The sequence below is a fragment of the Oncorhynchus clarkii genome, chromosome 29 (genome assembly GCF_045791955.1).
Source record: "Oncorhynchus clarkii lewisi isolate Uvic-CL-2024 chromosome 29, UVic_Ocla_1.0, whole genome shotgun sequence".
Classification (NCBI taxonomy): domain Eukaryota; kingdom Metazoa; phylum Chordata; class Actinopteri; order Salmoniformes; family Salmonidae; genus Oncorhynchus; species Oncorhynchus clarkii.
The window spans coordinates 13,194,464-13,218,743 of NC_092175.1; the positions used below are offsets into that span (position 1 = coordinate 13,194,464).

A 24,280-nucleotide genomic window follows, 5' to 3' on the forward strand; every position below is an offset into this window, starting at 1 on the left:
AAACATTTCATTAAATAACAAAAAAAATTGTAAACTGTAGCTATTATTTTATTTGTCTAAGCATGACCTTCATTCACATACCAATGTTTTTCCAAACATTTCTTTTTTGTGTCAGAAATTAGACATTGTTCTTAGGGGGGATAATTACCCCAGTAGCCTACCTGTAAAATAGACCTTTCATGTGCATAAAAACACAGTGTCCAAAACATTAAGAACACCTGCTTTTTCCATGACATAGACTGACCAGGTGAAAGCTGTGTGTGATCTCTTATTGATGTCACTTGTTAAATCCATTTCAATCAGTGTAGATGTAGGACAGAAGACATGGATTGAGTATGTGTGCCATTCAGAGGGTGAATGTGCAAGACAAAATATTTAAGTGCCTTTGAACGGGGTATGGCAGTAGGTGCCAGGCGCACCGGTTTGTCCAGAACTGCAACGCTGCTGGGTTTTTCACATTCAACAGTTTCCCGTGTGTATCAAGAATGGTCCACCACCCAAAGGACATTGAGCCAACTTGACACAACTGTGAGAAACATTGAAGTCAACATGGGCCAGCATCCCTGTGGAACGCTTTCGACACCTTGTAGAGTCCATGCCCTGACGAATTGAGGCTGTTCTGAGGGCAAACTGGGAGTTGCAACTCAATATTAGAAAGGTGTTCCTAATGTTTGGTACACTCAGTGTATAGATGAGCTTTGAGTGCAGGCAGTTTAAAGGTTCCATTTGGTGCAATAACACAATCTTTAAGTTTTAAATGTTTATTATGATTTTAGTGGCAAAGCAGAATTCAAAAATCTAAATATAAGGTAAACTCCCAACAAAGCCCCAAGTCCAATGGATTTATCCTCTGGCATGTTGATGTCCTCTGTAGGCTATCCATAGCCAGAATGATTTTGCAGTGCATGGTGATCACATAGGTTTCCTGTTATAGTCAGAGGTATAAGGAGGGTGAAGTCTGTAAATACAAAAAATTATAGAACCGTATTCAATACCTTGGTTTTTGTGGTAAAAATGTATGAAAAAACATCACATTTGACAACGGTTTTCATACACATACCTTGTTTATAATGTAGGGGCCTCTGGGTCCTATAAGATTTTTGAGAAACCATTGATTCAAATGAGATGACACTTGTGATCTGCATAACATTATGAGACAAACCAATAACAATTGTACATACCTGTGTGTGCCTCCTTGTCTGTATACCTGCAGACACACAGACACAAATAAGTTAGCAGTTCAGTCATCTGCGCCCAATGCGGGTAAATTCTTTAACATATTCTTTCTTACCTCTTTGTTGATTGACAGCCATTGAATTGTACATTTTCTTGTTTAGAAATAATGTTAAATATGAGTGTCAAACAACACAGCCATTTGCACAAATATGAAAAGATAGATGGTATCATCATAAAACATTATGAATTTAGGTAATTCAAGGGAGAACCTTTACCTCTACATGAGGAGAGCTTTCAATTTTTCAGTTAAGTGCTTGCACCTGCTGTTTTCTCAAATTCAAATCCACATTTTTCTGTTGGGCATCGAGGAACTAAAGGGGTTCCTCCATGAAATAATGGAATAACTTTTTTGGGGGAAATTTTGGATCTAGTCACAAACTGGTTGACTAAAGACATTTTTTTTACAATTATTTTTACTGACAGGACTATGACATTTTTCTGACAACCATAAGGCCAGCTGGTCATAATTCTGACCACTATGTTATGCGCTATGTTACCTACTAGTCAGGTTATTCGAGGCATTGTGAGACTCCCTGTTAGTGTAGAAAGTAAACAGGTACAAGTCAGTTTCACCTTGTTTTTTTTCTACACCGTGCTGCTGACATGAATTATTTCTCTGACTTTTTCTTACCTCTCCCTCCCACTCGTGGCGTGACGTTGAAAGGGGGATGGAACTTTACAAATTGAAAAAGACACTCCGCGCTCGAAGAGCTTCTTCAGACGCGCGCAGCGAAATACACAACGATCGCAAAAACTCGAATATTTACTTAGAATGCTGTGATAGAATATGTCGCGGTATGAATAATCTGAAACTCAGTTTCTATATAGTTTGTAGGACCGACGAAATAACATTGATTACTGCCAGATAGTTTCACTATAAGCATTTCTAGACGATATTAGGCTACTCCTCTTGGAGATTAATAGGCTACTTCTCAAATCCGGGAGAGTTGCTCTATGGAGTGAGACCCGTGTTGCAAAGTTATTTCGTTGTTTGAAACTCAATAACAACTTTCTTGATTTTATTGAACAAGAGAACTGGGACGTCGGCTTCAGCGCGCCTCTGGAGTCATCCCTGACTAAAAGCTGGACATAAAACTCCGGTAGAATGAGCACGGATAAAAACAAGTGAGTATGAACCAGTTTTACATCTGAAAATAGTTATTTTACGATGACCATAGCCTATCCAAAATTTGGACTTGAATTGTCCACTATATAGTGGGGCTGTTGTCTGTTGTGGCTGGGCATGTTGCGCTTCAAATATTGCCCCAGTCAGAAGTGGGGTAATTTATTTTCACGTTACTACTGAATAGCAGATGTTCCTAATACTACGACTTTGATAGAGTTCCTATTTCAACATACGCTATATACATTTTTCTAGAATCTAAGCGTAATTACGCATAGACCTTTTGTCGCCAAAAGTGTTCCATCATGGAACATCTTTCTGTCATTGCATTGAATCTGACATGGCATTGTGCCCCTTTTTTGAGAATTCCATTTTAAAATCAGGGGGGAACTACTTAAAGTGTAAATTACAACACCTTTCAAGGAAGGATGTTCAGCTTTGTGGTAAAGAGAATTAACTACGTGTTAACTATTTAGCAGCCTACATTTGCTCAATTCTCAGTAGCTAACGGATCTTATAGGCTAAGCAAATGAGGTCTGGATAAGCCGCATGTTACGGTTGCTTCTTCGAGACGGCTTGAGAGGGCACGGTAATCTTTTTCCCGAGATCCTGTCACAGTCAATTAGATTGGACGCGTCTAAAAAAAACACTAGAGCCAAGTGTTATCTCTCGTCGGGGTAAAATAATCCATGGTTACAAACATGTCTGTATATAAAACAACACCACAAAGCATGTGGCACTTCTCCTTCAGCCTGTGTGGCCTCTGTTGTAAAGTATACCCAACCAATTGTGCTTGCTTCTCAGGAACATGCAACCACGTGGAAAGTTTGAATGTTTGGGTTGTATAGGTTGTTACACTCCACTCATTCTCCTCATATCTAATCCTCCAGATGGCATTGTACTATTTTGCCCAGTTATTTGTACAGAGTATGTAATCCATTCATTCTGTAAATGTTATTCTGGTATATGTCTGAAGCAGTAACGGAGGGGAGGGGAGGGGAGTGGGGGGGAGGGATCAGCTGGTCAAATGCATTGAAAAAGAGAGCAAAGAGAACTTTTGGATATATTTGTGATCTCCTTCTGAATAATTTCCACACACATTCAATGTGCATTCATTGCTTCATAGTTTAACAAGGAAACACATTTTAAAAGTTCTGGCCACACCGTTAATCTGAAGTTGCCTGCTAAGAACCTTTAAAAAAAATAATTGATTCCTCATTCTTTGTCTATGTTCATCATCTATTTACTGTCTATCAGTGTATTGTTTCCTCTTGTTTCCGCTTTAGAGAACACAGAGCAAACCAGTGATAGACACTTCACAGACTGCATGGCACATGCTGGTTAGATTTTTAAAACGTCTCTTACTTCCTTGTTCTTTTCTTTCAAGTGGCGTCACACCTGTACAGGTATTGTTAGAGGAAATTCCAAAGTGACTTAAGACTTAAAAGTGCACAGTCACTAGGAAAGATACAGCCACTGTTTACACAATCCTTTAGAGCCGATAGCAAGTTTCCCAAAGATCGTTTTCCAAGCACACTGCAAAAACAGCCACCTTAACATGTGAGAGAGATAGGGAAGCGCAGGTGGGGAAAGTACTTCACCCTGAACCAGGGATGAAGGCCTATGCCTTAAGAGTGAATGCAAAGTTGAATACCAATCAAACAAGACTACAAAGAACCACACATGCCCAGACCAAGCATACCCTCCAAAGGACACAACAGTTTTTTGCTAGCCCTGAGAAGCTAGCTCTCTGTCACTATCTTTCTGTTATTAGCCTTGTAACTAGCTCTGTGCCAACACTGTATTAAGGTTAAAACCCCAGCCAGAGGCTAGGCTTAAGGACCCTCTTCAGGGTGGAGGACCTGACCAGGAACAGTGTAGTGGGATTGGGATTTAATGAGTCATGCTGTAAGGAGCCTGGGTCCAGGGATGATTTCTGATCCTATGGCCCTGGCCTGCTGATCCCACATCCTCACGCACTGACACACTAATCTGGGCTAGCCCAAGAGAGAGGTCACCTATATGCTGAGAGGTATAGTTAGCAAGAGGTCTGTTGGTAGTAGATAAGATAAGATTGTACTTTAACACTCTGTGGTGAAATAAGTCCTTGGTGGAGAGGTTTTGCCCTCTGGTGCATCAACAGCCTATTCAGATTGAAGAGAGTTGAAGCAGAGGTTTCCGAATGAGATTTTAATTTGCATAATATGTACATAAACTTTTATTTTTACATAAACAATGGAAAGGCATGTGCCGAGAGGGTTCGGAGGCTTGGCGACTAAACATTCTTTCCCCGCAGCTAAAATTTTAAGTCAACTCCCCTTCCGTCCTTGACTTTTCCTAAATAAATCAATTTAACAAACTGACTTTAGAATTTCGATATCACAAACAGAGTTTTTGTTATAAGCAGTTTTATGAGGACATGTCACTTTCCCCCCTGCCCTTCACCCGACAGATAGCTACCGATCTGACGATGTCCCATCGAAACTACACCTAATTTATATTGAAACAAATTTCACACATGTAATATTAAAGAAATTATTAAATTGAGATTAGTCTGATGGGTGACAATATATATCAATTGTCTTCTGAATGAAGAGACTGATGAACAGTGCCGTGTGTAATTGACAAAGAAGGGAACGGAACATCAAGGGATAATAAATCCTGGGCTGAAAAATAAAAGTGTCAATGTATGCCGATGACTCAAGTTTCCCCTTAAGTCTGCAATCTGGATACCTGCACGGTCTCATTGAAGATCTAGATTACTTCTCTTGCCCCTCTGGACTAAAACCAAGTTATGATTAGTGTACCATATTACGTATTGGATCGTTAAAATACACAACCTTTACATTACCATGTAGTTTACCAATAAAATGGGCTGATTGTGAAGTAGACATATTTGGTATTCATATCCCTAAAGATATAAGTTCATTTACCACAACAAATTTCCATAGAAAGTTAGCAAAAACAGATAAGATCCTGCAACCATGGAAAAGTAAATACCTGTCAAAGTATCACCCTTTCTTAAACAAGCCATACAAATCTAGTTACAATAAATAATTTATATTCCAGAAAAGACAGAACACATATTACAACAAATATTATGTTTAAACTCGTATACTGATTGATTAAAAAAAATCTTAATGACAAAAAAGGTAATATAGTCATGAATTATATTATGAATAGGAATGGTGGAGTTATGTCATACATGCAGCTATTCAAACTGATAAACAACTGATTGCAACATTAACGCAAAAATGGAGGAGGCAAGTGGAAGGGAAAGAAGTTAGGGAACTTGTTTGTCTGCCATATATTAAAGACAAATTCTCTGAAATACATTGAACAAAAATAAACGCAACATGTAAAGTGTTGGTCCCAAGCTTTTTGAGATGAAATAAAATATCCAAGAAGTATTCCATACGCAAAAAAAGCTTATTTCTCTCATTCTGTGCACAAATGTGTTCGCATCCCTCTTAGTGAGCATTTATCCTTTGCCAAGATAATCCATCCACCTGACAGGTGTCAGGTGTTAATCAAGAAGCTGATTAAACAGCATGATTGTTACACAGGTGCACCTTGTGCTGGCCACTCAAATGTACAGTTTTGTCACACAACACAATGCCACAGATGTCTCAAGTTTTGAGGGAGTGTGCAAATGCAATGCTGACTGCAGGAATGTCCACCAGAGCTGTTGCCATAGAATTGAACGTTCATTTATCTGCCATAAGCCGCCTCCAACGTAGTTTTAGAGACTTTTGCATTACATCCAACCGGACTCACAACCGCATACCACGTGTATAAAACCGAGGAACCGAGAATACCAAAAAGTGACTTTTATTCCTAAAATATGGTCAGAAACGGCAGATTCTAAGGTTTCTAAAACACCTACACTTGCCAAACAGCTCTCAAAATTGATTGGTTGGGCTATATTTAAACATATTTTCTGTTTTTGAATAACTAACACTCGTCGTATTAAGTAGACCAAGGTGCAGTGCAGAGTGGTACGTGTTCATGGTTCGTGATTATTCTCAGAACACTAAACAAAACAACAAAAGAATAAATAACGTCACGTTCTGTAGGCTTTACAGAGCTAACAAAAAAAACAACATCCCACAACCTAAGGTGGCAAAACAGGCTGCCTAAGTATGATTCCCAATCAGAGACAACGATAGACAGCTGTCCCTGATTGAGAACCATACCCAGCCAGAACATAGAAACACAAAACCTAGAAATAAAGAACATGGAATGCCCACCCAAATCACACCCTGGCCAAACCAAAATAGAGACATAAAAAGCTCTAAGGTCAGGGCGTGATAATAACCGCAATTCCATGCATTCCACACCAGAGCACTCGCAGCAGCATAGAGCCTAGGCTAGTGATCACAGACGGCAAACAAATAATATAATGAAGTGTAAAATATGCAAATACATGGCTCTGCTATTAAGATTTTTTACTGTAGGAGAATTACGTTTGAAGAGACAATTCTGTTTATATCCGACTGCTCAGAGAGGGTGGACTTGGGCAAGTTCGACCGCGACCTCCGGAGTTGGAGCACGAGAATTTCGCAGCTTTTTTGATACCTCTTGAATCTATCATAGAGTAAAAATGTTCTTAATCATGTGTAAACCTAAAACAATTCACTCAGGCAGTTATATGAGGAAGACGTGTGTTTGTGATTGACTAGCTACATAGCAGTCGAGTCGGACGGTGCAAAATCACTGGTCTATAAATCTCCATGCAGCCCAAATAGCTACTCATTATGTGATTCCGATGAGCTATTCTGCTCCTCTTGCCTTGCTCAAACTGATCCCCTCAAACATTGGATCTTAGGAAGACACACTATCTCCAAATAATGAGTTGAGTGACTAGCAAAACCGTTGTATGGAATGAAGCCAGTCCTGTAGAGACAAGCCAAACCACAGCTTTGCTGACCTTACACCTGACACAAAAATCAGCTCAACACCAAGGCGTGAAAAATCGTGTTAGGCCAAATGCCCCAGTGGTAACCTCTTGTACACTGCTGTGGCCCTATGTACATGGATAACCACGAACACTACAAATCATGAGGCTGGTATAGAGAAATAGAGTATAGAATATTGTGTCACTAATAGTGGGGAAAAAAATATATTCTGAAGATATTTTTCACCCCCCTGGTGTGTGTACATCTAGTCCTGCGTCCCTGTTGTGGGTTTACCTCCGGTCCTGTGCTGTGCATTACTCATAAGGCCCTCACTTTCAGAAACCGCATCATGGGCTGATTAACTGGCTTCTGTCCTGGGCGGCGTATGGGGCCCCTAGTGTGGTAGGAGCGTTATCCACCCTCATCCATCCCCATCATTGAGCCTGCAACATGACCCTGCTTTCTTTCTTTCACTCTCTCTCTCCCCCTCTTCCCCTTTTGGGCAAGCCTAGAATGAAGGCCCTATCACTCTGTTACTCGACCTGGTTGCCCCCCCCCCCCCGGCCTCACCCCTTCACCCCCTCTGAAGGCTAACCTGGTGAATGCTACGCTAAATGCTACTTGAGAGGGCTATGGTAAAGGCTACGCTAAATTCTACGTGAGTGGATCGGCTAAAGGGTTTGTCCCCCGTCTGTTTGGAAGATCATAGACTGAAAGGGCACTATCAGCCAGTACTTCCATATCACGTTTCTGATGTCCTTCCAATATGCTATATCACAACAATGTAATACTAAGGCTTTATAAAATAATGAAGGTAAGCCACTGTAAACTTCATTCACTCTTCACTTTTTCCAGGGAAATTGGCAAAATAATTAGCAGTTGCAACTTACAAATACACATTTGACAAAGCCTTGTTCTGTTCAATGTTCTCTACTTTATATAGTACTCTAAATACCTAAATTCATGTTCTTAAGTTCAAAAGAATAGTAGATAAAAAAAAATAGCTGACACCATTCAGGCAGAGGTAATTGTAAAGCTGGCTAATTTAACTAGCTAAATATTGAAAACCTGAATTATGCCAGCCTTACAATTACCTCTGCCTGTTTGGCTGTCTGTCTCATAAACCCTCTTAAACCACCAACCAGAACTCCCTACTCCTTTTAGTTAATATGAATAGGAATGACCTCTGACCCTGTACACCTCAAAGCTCACTCTCCCTAAGTGCCTGCAGCTGTCCGCACAGACATTACTCTCTGTCCTTAAACAGAGCTTCAGTTCCTCAGAGGAAGGGCTGGCCTTGTCATATCACCAATGACACCTCAGGGACTTGAGAGATTGACTGGCTGACTTACTGACTGGCTGGCTGACTGAAGCTATGGCCGGCTCTGACAAATAGGAGATGATTCTCTGTAGCTGTTCGCCTCGAAGGCACGTAGTATCTTGGAGGGATTGACTGAGGCCATGGCCTGCCCTCTGTGTGACACATATGACTCTATAACTGTTCGCACCAGGAAGGCACGTAGGCTGTCCTGGAAAGACCGAAGAAGAAGAACCAAGGAGATAATGGTGAGAGATGGAGTATAGTACAACACCCCCCCCCCCCCCATTTCAATCCCTCCTTTACCTCACAAAGAAACACAATGAAACTCAAGGCTGCTTTGATCCCGCTCAAAACACAACTCTGTGGTAACTAAACCTTTTCCCATTCTTTCCTCCATTCTTTCCTTTAAGAATGAAAAACCAAAGGAGGGTACATGAGTCTGAGTCCAAGCTTTGTCATCGCATGGCAGGATGGCCTAATGCCAGGCCCCCAGGCCACGCCTCTCCCCTGTGTGTTTGATGTTGGGAGCTTTGCTTCAACTTTATGGTTATGGCCTGACCCCAATCATATCTGAAGGCCAGATAATGGAGTGATAAGGCTGTCCCTCCACTGGGGAAATGCAGATGAGCTGCTTGCTAGCTGGTGCTATCTATCTCAGGAACAAGTTGTATCCTTCCTGTCTTTGTTTATTATTTATTTTTCAAACTGTGTAGCAGTGTTATTCCAGCCCGGGGCAGTGAAAAGGGAGAAAATAAACATTTGCTAGCCTACCTTGCTGTCCAAGGTGCTCGAATTAAGGAAGTTGAATGTGAAATACCACATTTATCTTCAGTAAAAATCACCTGTTGACGATGTGTCTACAGGACCATATTATTGATGAGTTAACGTATATGTTATTTTTTAAATCTAAGGACAGTGAGAAAGGGGGATGGTCACAGTTCTGCCCTTATCCTGTTAATGATCTGTATTGAAAACTGGCGTGCCCAATTACCCATATGTTGGGTAGATTTAAGAAGTATAGCTTACAATAGGTACTGTAGGTATGTTCAGTATGTATAGCTGCTGCCATCAAACCAACAGCCCCTCTCCAGTACCCTCTAATGTTACAACCCCACTGGTGAACCCGGAAACCATGTGGAAGCAAACTGCTAATTCCCTTACCAACGCCTTCACTCATCACCCTTCCACAAGGCCGGAACCACTGACTGTCTTTTTTTTCTCAATTTAAAGTACTGACTGACTAAAGGAGAACTTACCAGACCGATTGTCAGTCTGCACAGTACGGGGCCGTTTATTCGCCGTTCATTCGCTTGCTGTCAGCGCGGTGTGCTATGGGGACCACCTGCCATTGGCGACTGACAGCCGGCATTTTCCCCCGTTTCTACATGTAGAGCCGATTTGCATTTGGTTTACAAATTACGATGGCCCTCTGTTCAGAGATGCTAACTGCTCTCGGCCGGTAGACGCTTGACAATCCTACCGTTCTGTCCGTGCCTTAATCTGTCTCTTTATGTTAGCATAAAAAGGGGGGATAGAGATTGAGAGAGAATAAGAAGGGGAACAGAGATGTGAGAAGAAGAAGGGGGGTAGAGAGATGGAAAACTCTCTACTGATGTGACCCAAGTCTACGGGTTAAGAACATTGTGCAGGTATGTAGAATACCAAGTGCGCTTGTGTGCTGGGAGTGCGACCCTAGCCCCTGTATCTTCAGTATAGACACTCTAAGCCACGTGTCAAACTCGTTCCATGGAGGGCCAAGGGTCTGCGGGTTTTCGCTCCACCCTTGTACTTGATTGATGAATTAAGGTCACTAATTAGTAAGGAACTCCCCTCATCTGGTTGTGTAGGTCTTAATTGAAAGGAAAAAACAAAAACCAGCAGACACCAGGCTCTCCATGGAATGAGTTTGACACCCCTGCTCTAAGCGGTTGATTCACTGTGAACATTTTAATCCAAGAGTAATGAGGAAAACGGAAGTATAATGTGGTTTCTACAGGACAGATAGGAATGATAGGATTCATCAACACAGTAGTGTAACATAGTAGTACAATGGTAATAAGCTGGGATATTCATGAACAAAGTGGTAAAAATATGCATAATAATATGACGAAATGTACACATAAACATAATGGTAAACATTATAGGGAATATGCATACATAATACGTTGCAGGAATATACATAAGTAATGCAAACAATAACGAGTTATTAGGACCTCTCCGGGAAGTCATGAAGTGGCTGCCTAAAGTGGTCAGGACGTTGTGTCATGGTCCCCTGGAGGCTTTGTTTAGTTCCCGGTTAGTCTCAGGGACATCCCAGAGGATGTTTTTAGGACGTCCCCGGGACAAACCGGGAACTAGACAAAACCTCCAGGGGACCAGGACACAACGTCCCAAGAACGTTCAGGGGACCATGACACAACGTCCCATGAACGTTCAGGTGATCTTCAGGGGGCCATGACAAACCTGTAACTATAAAAAGATCCCCCAGAGAACGTTACCTTTGGACCATTGATGGGAACTACACAAAGGTCTCTCAGAGAACATACCCTTGGGACCATCATGCAACATTCTTAGAACGCTCTCAGAACATCAGTGGTATAACGTCGTGCTGAAACCTTTAAGGGAACTAATGGGAACGTTGCTGAATGTCCTCAGGATGTCCCCTGTTTCCTGGGATATTAGCTGTAATATAAACTGCGTGGGAGAACAATGTAATGCTTTAAATGGCTGACTACCATGAAGACGCCGGAAGGGGTAGAGCTAGTGAACAACAACCTGTTGTAACCAGGGGTGAAAGTAGATTGAGAAGTCGTGTGATTGATACTTCGAAGGAAGATGGCGGAAATGTACTTTTGGTTTAAAACGGTTGGCGAGTCGGTTGAAGATGATGGCACAGAGAGTGAGAATGAGTGGGTGACAGTGGTGAAAAAGAAAGGAAACATGAAGTAAATTGATGGTGGTAATAGGACTGTGGCGGGTATGACATTTTGTCAGCCGGTGATTGTCAAGCAAATGCCTGCTGGTCTCACAGTAATTGAACGTTAATTAACATAAACACGTTTAGCATCTCCTGGTTTCCACGCATAGCCTACAAGCCACTGATACAGAACTTTAGAACATCTACATTTTAAAAAGTCCCAAAAATCTATGTAATATAGCCTACACCTTCACAATAAATCCATTATTTACTTTAGACAGGTCTAAAGAAACATGATATGAAGGAAATGTAGTCTTTTTCAGAAGAACTGAATAGCATACTGATTTTTGCTTATGTTAGGTCCTGATCTGGCTATGCCAAATGGCTGTGGGCTACACTAGTTCATTTAATTTAGCAGACAAGATTTGCTTAGTTATTTTATACTATTTTATAGTATTAAGAATACAATTGAACATAGCTGAATAATATAGAATGGATATTTTCTCCAAATGATTTGAGGGAGTGTGCACACATGCGGCTATTCTGTGTTAAGCAGTTAACAAAGTTACAGGTCCTCCTATATTCTGAGGTGCGTATTGAAGATGTTGGAAGAACTGTCCACATTTACTTTTCTACAAGATGAGTAGGCCTAACGTACAGCAAAAGCACTAGCCTATGTCAATCTACTATCTTCCACAGTAAAAAAAGTAGATCTATTCTGTGCGAGAAACTCTTGCCCTGCGTATGTATGCCAGTTAGGCTCTACACCCGTTGTATAGCAGATTAAAGTTATTTGTCCACTTTAGTTGTAATACAAACCTTATCAAAACATATAGGCCTATGGACTAGGCTACATGAGGTGTGCGACTATGATCCGAAAAAGTCAACAACAACAAAAAAGGCATGCGCTATTTTTTGCCGTAGTGCCCACAAGCTGGGCATCACTCACAAGGATAATATATCATTCACAAGTGATAGGCTAATATTGTCACCCATCAGACTATTCTTTGATTTAATCTTGTCTTTACATATACTAAATTATTTATAAGTGTGAAATTTGTTTTGATTTAGAATTTACCTTTATCATGCACCTGTATCTAAACAGAGGCAGGGAAGAAAAATACATCTATGCACTATGCACTTAAATGGCGAATGGAGGATGCTTTTTTTTATGCCAGCCAGGTAGGCTATACTCCTGTTGTAAAGAGAAGCAATGTGCTTAATATTAGGAAAGTTGAGAAATAAATGTTTTTTGTCAGAGTGAAAGTTTTAGACCAATGTAACCTGGGAGATCCGTAAATGTCATAGATGCGTTGGGTGAAGGGGCATCCGCAGAGCATTAGAGGCGTGCATTGTGCCTCAAGGATATATATGAGTGGAATGTTTTGTGTATGGATCTTCAAAACAGAGTGCCCATCGAGAGGGTTATCTCTGGGGTGGGGGATTAAGTGTGTGCAGACGAAATACCAGAGGAAGTAGGTGGATTGGTTCGCGCCCGTCGACTGACCCGTATGGTTGATGGAGTGAAGAAATTCACTTCATCACACTTTTGTTATTTCATGTGATGTTAGGCTATATGAGATACCCTGTAAGACCATTCGGGTACAAACCCCTTCAGTGCCCTAAATGCAAAAGTTTTGGACATGTGTCAAGTGTGTGCAATTGGGAAGAGTATCGAATGCCAGTGGAGGTTAGATGCTGCATTTGTGGTGGCAAACATGCTCCCGAGATGGAGAGAATAAGGGCTGTCCAGCGTGTCTCCTATCTGCATGGCAGTGGAAGGAGCTGGTGGCTTTGAGGACGCAATGTTTTTATGCCTGCACCAGTGAATTTATCTCGGCAATCAATGGATCCTGATATATTACATGTGAAAAAGGTGGACTTTGTATCATTTATTACTGTGGTCATAAACTGCACAGCACAAAATAAGAAGAAATCATTGTGAGGGCAGCAGAACGCTTTTTTGGACTCTGAGTTTACAGCCGAGGCATTGCAAGAAATCCTGTAAAAGGATGTTCTGCCCTCACAGGCCCCTAAGCCTGTGTAGGGATGTGACTTGAATTGGAATGTGACGGAAGGAGTGGGATGTTGTTTATGTATCTATTTTTGTATTTTGTTGGATGTCGTTTTTTTTTGCCCTTTCCTACAATGGATATTTTTTCTATAGTATACCACCTGTACAGTAGGTGGCGGCATCCACCTCTACCGATTGTTTACCGACCGCCATAATACCATAGAAAAAGAAGATGGAAAGTAGAAGACAAAAGTAGATTGACATTCTTACCGGTACAGGACCTAATATGTCTGCACGCAACATTTTTGCATGGGTCTAATCATAGAATTATACAGGACCTTTATAGTGCCTTCGGAAAGTATTCGTATTCATTCAGACACTTTTACTCAGCACTTTGTTGAAGTGGCAATTGGCAGCAATTACAGCCTTGAGTCTTCTTGCGTATGATGCTACAAGCTTGGCACACCTGTATTTGGGTAGTTTCTCCCATTCTTCTCTGCAGATCCTCTCAAGCTCTGTCAGGTTGGATGGGGAGCATTGCTGCAAAGCTATTTTCAGGTCTCTCCAGAGATGTTCGATAGGGTACAAGTCCGGGTTCCCGCTGGACCACTCAAGGACATTCAGAAACATCCCCACAGCATGATGCTGCCACCACCATGCTTCACCGTTGGTATGGTGCCAGGTTTCCTCCAGACTTCAATCTTGGTTTCATCAGACCAGAGAATTTTGTTTCTCATGGTCTGAGAGTCTTTAGGTGCCTTTTGGCAAACTGCAAGCGGGCTTCATGTGCCTTTTACTGAGGAGTGGCTTCTGACTGGCCAATGCTGCAGAAATGTTTTGGTTCCTTTCCCCAGATCTGTTCCTCATCACAATTCTGTCTCGGAGCTCTACGGACAATTCCTTCCACCTCATGGCTTGGTTTTTGCTCTGACATGGACTGTCAACTGTTGGAGCTTATGTAGACAGATGTGTGCCTTTCCAAATCATATAATTTCCCACAGGTGGACTCCAATGAAGTCGTAGAAACATCTCAAAGATGATCAATGGGAATAGGATGCACCTGAGCTCAATTTCGAGTCTCATAACAAGGGGTTTGAATACTTACTGTTTGTAAATAAGGTATTTCTGTTTTTCAAAAAACCTGTTTTCGCTTTGTCATTAGGGGGTACTGTGTTTAGATTGCTGCAGATTTTTTAAAATGTAATCAATTTTAGAATAAGGCTGTAACGTAACAATATTTGTAAAAGTCAAGTGGTCTGAATACTTTCCGAAAGCACTGTATATAGAGGTCTCCTCTGTATCTGTGGCAGCATTGGCAGTGCCATTGAGGCTATTTCTATTTTAACATTGCATGCGCCATGCTATACCAAATGAGCTAAAGAGGATCACTATGTGGGTAGGGGACACTTCAGGAAACGGTGTAGAATATTGATATGTATAGCCAGCAGGGGGGCTCCAACCCTTCAAGAGCCCCAAAATTGACATATTTTTGGCCAAAACAAATGTCTATAATGTGCAATAATGTACTGTAACCTACTGTACTATACTGTGCTCTACTCTACTGTACTCGAGTTTACTCGACTTGAGTTTCTTACATTTTGAAGAAAGGACCCATGGACTCTTGATCTAGTTGTTTTGGTCTTGAGACTGCTCAAGACCACATACATTTTGTCTTTCACTTATCACAGTCTCAACTCTTTGGGTCTGGATCTTGGGATCAACATCCTCGTATAAATCTTGGTCTTGGCTCCTGGATATCACTGTAGTCTTTGGTTTACAAACCCGAGGCAACCCAATTTGATGAAGACATTGCTCTCTGATCATTGGCTGATCACTCCCAACCCTGATCAATCCCCACCCAGTTGACTACTTTTAAATGGTGGAAGTTATAAGTTACAACTTGTGTAGCTGTGGCAATATAATACAAACATAATACCTTACACTTTATAACATTAGGAGGATTACTTACACAGGCATAAATGCACACAGAACTAGAAAAGAACACAGCTAAATGTTTGTGAGGGACAGCTGTAGCTGTAAGTGACCACTGCCTTTGGTGATTGAGCTGGAAACTGATGGAGAGAATTGTGTGCAGACTCTCTCACCGGGGTGACCTCACACCCCAGCTCGTGTCTGAGGGAGCAGGGAGTTCTTCACAATGTGGAAATATTTGACTATCTCCTTCCTGCTCCTCTCCCTGTGTTGTGCCGTCTTGTTCTGACTGAGACTGGCTCTCCATGTGGTCTGAACATCTGGTCTCTAAAGTCTCCTAAGCTGGCTGGTCTCTGCTGGACTGGAGGAGCCACATTCCTAGCCCTCCCTGCTCCTGGAAGAGCCGGCTGGCTGGGGGATCAGGGGAGATTTTGTAGCCCCAGAAAGTGATCCGACTCTGGGACAGGGAACTGAACATGAGCCCTTACTTCCTCATACACCAGATGAGACCTGCAGACCTGTCCTGCAGCAGGCTTTTAGCACAGACTATTTTGTTCTCTCTACTACGACTGGCACGTTTGAAGCAGGTGTATGGTCATTGTCAGGCGTACGACTAAAGGCAAAATACACAATTAGTCCTACATACCAGTATACACACACAGGAAACATATTAGCATGGACACCGATAAAGGACAGGACATGCATGCATGCACATGCTCAAATCGTTTAACACTGTGTAACAAGTGTTTGGAAATCCTGCTCAGGAAATGCAAATCATTACTTTTCCAGCCTGGGAGATCGGAGCACACATGCTGGTATGAGCAGTGCCACACACTCTCTCATAGACACCGCGTTGTGCTGGTCAGTCATGGGAACGTGAAAGAGCATCTGACCAATGCAATGGAGTCGCATTGTGTCTCGAGACCTGAAGAGTTACTATCCAACAACGAGAACATAGAACTTTGCTCTATCACATGTTGTTCCATAGTCCATGCCAGGTTCGGTGACGTCCCATGAAAAAGATGAGCAATAGAGACTGAATGGGAGGAGTAATGATGTTCTATCTCTCCATTGTAGTAGCAGGATCCTCTGCCCTCTGGCACACTGTTTGACAGGTCTGAATAATAAAGGAAATAATTAGTTAGTCTGACAATGCACAACTGTGTGTGTGTGTGTGTGTGTGAGAGTGTGTGTTTGATACAGTAGAAGTGGGGGAGGTTAGCTATAGCAAGAGTACTTCGTCATTGAATGAACAGCAGCAGATTTTACTCTTTCTATTCCTACTACGCACTTGTTGCCCCTAGAATGAACAAATAAGCATAAAACAAGTTTTGAGACCCTTTACTACACGGCATCTAATGAGTCTTTCTACCATTAGCTTGTTTATCAATCTGCTCGTGTTCTTTTTTTTTTTTTCTCTGCACGCATTTGGATACACAATAGACGGTAGGTGGTGTGATCATACTATACATTTCACAACGGAGCTCATAACAGTCTTGATGTAAATAAACACTGAGCCTTTGATCTAGTAACTTGTCTCTTAGTGCAGGTAGCTGCAGTAAAGAAGCTTTGTGTGTGTATTTGTGTAACACGTGTTGTAGGTCTATTCCCCTGTTCAACTAGTGTTCTAAGTAAAGCTTGGCTAATCCCGACAGCCAGGGCAGATCATTGTAAGAAGCCAGCTGGAGGGGTAAGGCATGTGTGTCTGTGTCACCCTCATAACCACAGGAGTCTCTGCTCAGAGGAGCCTCTGATGTTAGGTTAATGACACACATCCTGCTCTCACTGCTACAGACTCTCTATTGATCTAATAATAGAATAATAAATAATCTTAATGATAATAATGTATATGCTATTTAGCGGATGCTTTTATCCAAAGTGACTTAGTCATGCATGCATGCATATATATACGTATGGGTGGTGTTTCCCAACCCTGTCCTCAAGACACCCTGACACTGACTTTTCACTTATCTTACCTATTCCAGTACTAGCACAACTGATTCAGGTCAACTTATCAGCAAGCCCTTGATAAGTTGAATCTGGTGGCTGCTGGTGGTCATGAGGATGGGTTTGGGAAAAACTGATGTTGCTAGTGGTCTATTCCTCTTGTTCTACAAGTGTCCTAGTTATATTCCCCTGCTCTACGAGTGTTCTAGTTATATTCCCCTGCTCTACGAGTGTTCTAGTTATATTCTCCTGCTCTATGAGTGTTCTAGTTATATTCCCCTGTTCTATGAGTGTTCTAGTTATATTCCCCTGTTCTACGAGTGTTCTAGTTATATTCCCCTGCTCTACGAGTGTTCTAGTTATATTCCCCTGCTCTACGAGTGTTCTAGTTATATTCCCCTGTTCTACGAGTGTTCTAGTTATATTCCCCTGCTCTACGAGTGTTCTAGTTATATTCCCCTGTTCTATGAGTGTTCTAGGTCTATTCCCCTGCTCTATGAGTGTTCTAGGTCTATTCCCCTGTTCTACGAGTGTTCTAGTTATATTCCCCTGTTCTACGAGTGTTCTAGTTATATTCCCCTGTTCTACGAGTGTTCTAGTTATATTCCCCTGTTCTACGAATGTTCTAGTTATATTCCCCTGCTCAATGAGTGTTCTAGTTATATTCCCCTGTTCTACGAGTGTTCTAGTTATATTCCCCTGTTCTACGAGTGTTCTAGTTATATTCCCCTGTTCTACGAGTGTTCTAGTTATATTCCCCTGTTCTACGAATGTTCTAGTTATATTCCCCTGCTCAATGAGTGTTCTAGTTATATTCCCCTGTTCTACGAGTGTTCTAGTTATATTCCCCTGTTCTACGAGTGTTGTAGTTATATTCCCCTGTTCTACGAGTGTTCTAGTTATATTCCCCTGCTCTATGAGTGTTCTAGTTATATTCCCCTGTTCTACGAGTGTTCTAGTTATATTCCCCTGTTCTACGAGTGTTCTAGTTATATTCCCCTGCTCTATGAGTGTTCTAGTTATATTCCCCTGTTCTACGAGTGTTCTAGTTATATTCCCCTGTTCTACGAGTGTTCTAGTTATATTCCCCTGTTCTACGAGTGTTCTAGTTATATTCCCCTGTTCTACGAGTGTTCTAGTTATATTCCCCTGCTCTACGAGTGTTCTAGGTCTATTCCCCTGCTCTATGAGTGTTCTAGGTTGATTCCCCTGTTCACTAGTGTTCTAGTTATATTCCCCTGTTCACTAGTGTTGTAGGTCTATTCCCCTGTTCTACGAGTGTTCTATTTATATTCCCCTGTTCTACGAGTGTTCTAGGTCTATTCCCCTGCTCTATGAGTGTTCTAGGTTGATTCCCCTGTTCACTAGTGTTCTAGTTATATTCCCCTGTTCACTAGTGTTGTAGGTCTATTCCCCTGTTCTACGAGTGTTCTAGTTATATCCCCCTGTCCTACGAGTGTTCTAGGTCTATTCCCCTGCTCTACGAGTGTTCTAGGTCTATTCCCCTGCTCTACGAGTGTTCTAGTTATATTCCCCTGTTCTACAAGTGTTCTAGGTTGATTCCCCTGTTATACGAGTGTTCTAGTTATATTCCCCTGTTCTACGAGTGTTCTAGGTCTATTCCCCTGCTCTACGAGTGTTCTAGGTTGATTCCCCTGTTCTACTAGTGTTCTAGGTCGATTCCCCTGTTCTACTAGTGTTCTAGGTCGATTCCCCTGTTCTACTAGTGTTCTAGGACGATTCCCCTGTTCTACGAGTGTTCTAGTTCTTTCTCCTGGTCTACTAGTGTTCTAGGTTTATTCCCCTGCTCTACAAGTGTTCTAAATTTATTCCCCTGCTCTACGAGTGTTCTAGGTTTATTCCCCTGTTCCACAAAGTGTTCTAGATATTTCCCCCTGCTCTACGAGTGTTCTACGTTTATTCAAATCAAATCAAATTTTATTTGTCACATACACATGGTTAGCAGATGTTAATGCGAGTGTAGCGAAATGCTTGTGCTTCTAGTTCCGACAATGCAGTAATAACCAACAAGTAATCTAGCTAACAATTCCAAAACTACTACCGTAAGGGGATAAAGAATATGTACATAAAGATATATGAATGAGTGATGGTACAGAGCGGCATAGGCAAGATACAGTAGATGGTATTGAGTGCAGTATATACATATGAGATGAGTATGTAAACAAAGTGGCATAGTTAAAGTGGCTAGTGATACATGTATTACATAAAGATGCAGTAGATGATATAGAGTACAGTATATACATATACATATGAGATTAATAATGTAGGGTATGTAAACATTATATTAGGTAGCATTGTTTAAAGTGGCTAGTGATATATTTTACATTTCCCATCAATTCCCATTATTATTCCCCTGCTCTATGAGTGTTGGAGGTCGATTCACCTGCTCTACAAGTGTTCTAGATCTATTCCCCTGTTCTCAGTGTTCCTGTTGTTCCTGCAGGGTGGAGGATGAGGCGGTGTTGGACAGAGGTGCGTCCTTCGTCAAGCATGTCTGTGATGAGGAGGAAGTGGAAGGTAAGAGCACTGAGCCTCTGACGTCTATGATGGCTGGCTAACAATGTTAATATATAATGTCTCCTTCTCTCATGCCTCTCAACCACCAACTCCACAAGTCTACCCCTTTTATTTCTCCCTCCTCTCCCTTCCTCGCTCTTCCTCTCTCCATCACTTCTCCCACCCCTTTCTCTCCTGCGCCATCCTTTTTTGCCAGCTGTCACTCTCCACTACCCTATTTCGTAGTACTCTCTCTCCAGGTCTGTGTTTTCTATTGGTTCTCTATTGTTGTGGTTTTCCCACTAATATCAGGATGACGTATAGGAGGGATTAATATTGAAGATAAAGATGTGGAGCGCATAACACAGGTTTATTGAGCCATGTAATGCCTGCCCTACTCCCCACATGAAGATGTTTACTCCTTTAATCTCCCCAATGGCCAGCACACACACACGCGTTTTCACAAACGCATACATTCTTACAAATTTTGACACCACACACACACACACACACACACACACACACACACACAGAGACAATCATGACACAGTTTAAGATTTGATAGGCAGTGTGTACACAGCCATATCTGCCAGCTATCTCACCTTTCTGTGAGATTGTGTCTTAGAATTTCCCCCAGTTCAAAGAAACTCCAAATCCAGAGTTCACCTCACATGGAGTCACACAGTGAAAATAATCAACAGCCAGAAAGCCACAGTCAAACTGAATGTGAAATCACTCAAAGCCACATTACTCAGTCACGACCAACCTTATGTTTGAATGGATTTCGCCTTTTGGTGGATGACCCCTGGTTGATCTCAACTCTTTTTTTATACATCCCAAGACAGCCTGTCCTGCCATGTAGTCAGTGCTCTGATTTTAAGTGACCTTTGTAAAGCCTAGTTTATAATATAATATTCATAATACTACTTTCAGATAAGATGAAAATATATAAGCAACATTTAAAAAGCAGCCTGTAAAATGTCTTCACTTGACTCCCTAAATCCACTGTGAATGCTACATATAGGCATGTTAGAATGTAGCATGTTAGAATGTAGCATGTAGCATGTTAGAATGTAGCATGTTAGAATGTAGCACGTAGCATATTAGAATGTAGCTTGTTAGAATGTTAGCATGTGTGTGAGATCACACTAGGGCAGTTCTTTCCAACCCTGTTCTTGGAGAGCTACCATTCAGTTTTCACTCCAAACCTAATCAACCCTAATCTGATTCGAATAATTAGCTGGTTGATAAGACGAGGGTAGCTCTCCAGGAACAGGGTTGGAGACCCCTGCACTAGGGAGTGAGGTGTGAGTTCTGTTTTGTATAGATTACCCATGCCAACCAAATCAAATGTTATTTGTCACATGCGCCAAATAAAGAGGTGTAGGTAGACCTTACAGTGAAATGCTTGCTTACAAGCCCTAACCTAAACAACAAAACTAACAACCAAAACTTGTTTAAATGTTTGTTTTTTTTAAGTACCGGTACAGAGTCGATGTGCTGGGGCACTGGTTAGTCGAGGTAATTGAGGTAATATGTACATGTCGGTAGAGTTGTTAAACTGACTATGTATAGATAATAACAGAGAGTAACCAATACCTACATTAGTGTACATTGGGATCGTGTATACAATCCTAAAGAACTTTGACCAGGCTGGGATGCAGAAATCTGTGTGCTGGAGCATCTGGCTCTGTGGGACTGTTTCTTTCTCTCTCTGAAATGACTTCCTGGAGATGTTTAGCAGTTTCCTGTCAGAGCTGCTGCACGGGAAGTGGTTGAAATTTATTTACATCCCCAGCATGTGTCAGGATGAGGACAGATCCCAGTCGGATTGGCCCAGGGGAAACAGCTTGACGAACAAAGGTTGTTTTGTCAGATAACTTTTGTTTGGTAACAGCCTAATTCATACCTAAAGGCAGGTAGCCAAATCGATCAGTAGTCATACATCTATATGTATTCTTTGACATCCAACCCTCCCCCTGTCAAATCTTATCCATCCCTGTCTATCCCACAGTTTTACTTACCGAACTGATCCTCATTGATTTTGTGCATTTCTTCCGTTTGATGCGGATTATCAGCATGGCAGGATTAATGTTACTTCCTTGGCATAGTAATCGTAGTCCTCCTAATCTAACCTGCGTCCTTTGCATTTTGTCCCCTCTCCCTCCCTCAGGTCACCACACTGTGTACATCGGCGTACACGTGCCCAAGAGCTACCAGCGGAGGCGGCGCCACCGACGCAAGTCCAGCCACAAGGAGAGGAAGGAGAGGCCGGTGGAGAACGTAGAGGGGGACAAAACGGACGGAGAGAATGCTGATGAGGCAGCGCCCAACATCCTCAAACCTCTCAGTGAGTTATGACAGGAGAGACTACACTACCCAGCGTGCATCTCCACTAGTAAAAACAAGGAGTGAATAGATCTATGGATCTTTCAACTGTTAGGTTCTAAATAAACAGAGTAAAAAACTCAGACGCTTAATCGAGCTCAAACCAAGTTTATTCACCCACTGGGTCATACAGCTGCATAAGACAATGGATATATTCACACAATCACTGATAATTAACCCTTTCTCATATGCTGAGCCCCTCCTTACAGATCTGAACAGCCAATACACCTCTGTTGCTATCCAGAAGATTAGTGATATATATTCTTCCCCACTTCATCTAACTTGACCTCTGCCCAAATTCCTCACTCCTCTCCAACTCACGGCTGTCATGGTGACTTGTACCAGACTGTTTCTCTTCTCCTCCCATAGGATCCCTAATGGCTAACATTAACATATCCTGATATAATGTAAATGTTATACATTACCGTCTCTTCCTCAGTGAAATTAATAAGTAGGGTGGCAGGGTAGCCTAGTGGTTAGAGCATTGGACTAGTAACCGAAAGGTTGCAATATCGAATCCCCGAGCTGACAAGGTAAAAATCTGTCGTTCTTCCACTGAACAAGGCAGTTAACCCACTGGGCCGTCATTGAAAATAAGAATTTGTTATTAACTGACTTTCCTAGTTAAATAAATGTAAAAAATAAGTATTTCTCATTATTTCAGAGGTTAAGAAATCAGAACCCATCACAACCAATATAGGGAATAATCAACCAACCAGTTCACTTTTCACTCATGAATATCCTGATGAATATCCTGATAACCATTTAATTAGATATATTTGGTAGATCTCTGTCAGCCTTGGGATACCTTACAGTATGTTGACATTAGAAAACTGTTCATCGACAGCATCGCTGACTGAGAAACTATTACCTAATTCCACTGGCCTAGTATTGCCTAGTAACACATCGTTGTTAACTAAACCTCACTACATCAGTATTCACGGATGTGTTACTTTTAGCTGTTGGTTCACACTAGACCACTCAACAAATAAATCCAGGTGGAGTTGTTTTTATGCTAAGAATGCTATTTCCATACTGCAGGCTTTAAACCAGAGAATAAATGGGCAGGACGCTTGTCCTAAATGTAAACTAACACCGAAGCTCATGATAGACTCATCTGTCTGTGATAACTCCGTTGGTGTCACGTCAAATAGAGACGTGTCAAAACCATAATAATCCAAACCACCACAAGCAACTTTCACACATTCAGGGTTTGTCTTGACTGTGCAGTTACCCCTCCTTGCAGTCAACTGCTTTAATCCAGCGTGTTGATAGCCCTTAATGTTGGTTTTATTACTTCGGGGCTCAAAGTTGATGGCCTAACAGCAATAAAGAGTATATCCCCCTGCAGAAATACAGCGGCAAGCAGCAGTATGTCTAGTTGATGATTGAAAAGAGGGGACAGAAGGAGATGAATTCTCCTCTGTTTGGGTCACTGATGGAGTTTAGATCTGGTTGAAAGATCCTGCTGACCCCATGGACGTGACCATCAGTACACACACTTGAAAGGGAAGCAAAGCGGAGGTAGACAGAGATCAGAGTTATGGTCTTGTGTAACTTTGACGGACAGAATGAACGGTCACACTTAATGTGGATAGTTCGGATTTTCCATCTGTAGATGCTCCACAGATGGTCATAACATCAACAAACTGTCTGTTGAAAAGCAACTGCTTGCTAAGGTTAGGGTTAGGTATATATGGAACGGTATAAAACAACACATAGCTACTCCCACCATCCTCCACTGATCCATAGAGATACTTGATTGAAATGTGTGCTCCATGGTATCTTATCTCTGTCAGTGTCTGTCCTTAATTTGCCCTGTAACATTTCTATGTTGTATGATCCACACAGAGCCATGCACACAAATAAAAACCAAGCATTAGCGGCTGTTTATGAAGTTCTTATCTCTGCTCGGATGCATTGGAACAGAACCAGGCGGACTCAGGGATGGGGGACTCTTTTGGCTGTGACAAGGCACCCAGCCAGC

At 41.8% G+C, this 24,280-nt stretch overlaps 1 protein-coding gene across 7 annotated transcripts in view; it reads left to right on the forward strand.

Annotated features, from left to right (window-relative positions):
- The first annotated feature begins 1,954 nt into the window (after window positions 1-1,954).
- LOC139387804 (electrogenic sodium bicarbonate cotransporter 1-like) overlaps window positions 1,955-24,280 on the forward strand; it is a 65,711-nt gene continuing 43,385 nt past the window's right edge. For 6 of the 7 annotated variants that reach the window (XM_071134034.1, XM_071134038.1, XM_071134032.1 and 3 more), the window contains exons 1-3: window positions 2,248-2,361; window positions 19,853-19,926; window positions 22,079-22,255. In XM_071134034.1, coding sequence (XP_070990135.1) covers window positions 2,342-2,361; window positions 19,853-19,926; window positions 22,079-22,255 — 271 coding nt within the window. In that variant the 5' untranslated portion in view covers window positions 2,248-2,341. Of the gene's footprint in view, window positions 2,362-19,852; window positions 19,927-22,078; window positions 22,256-24,280 lie in introns of all 7 variants that reach the window. The other variant, XM_071134039.1, reaches the window with a different exon arrangement.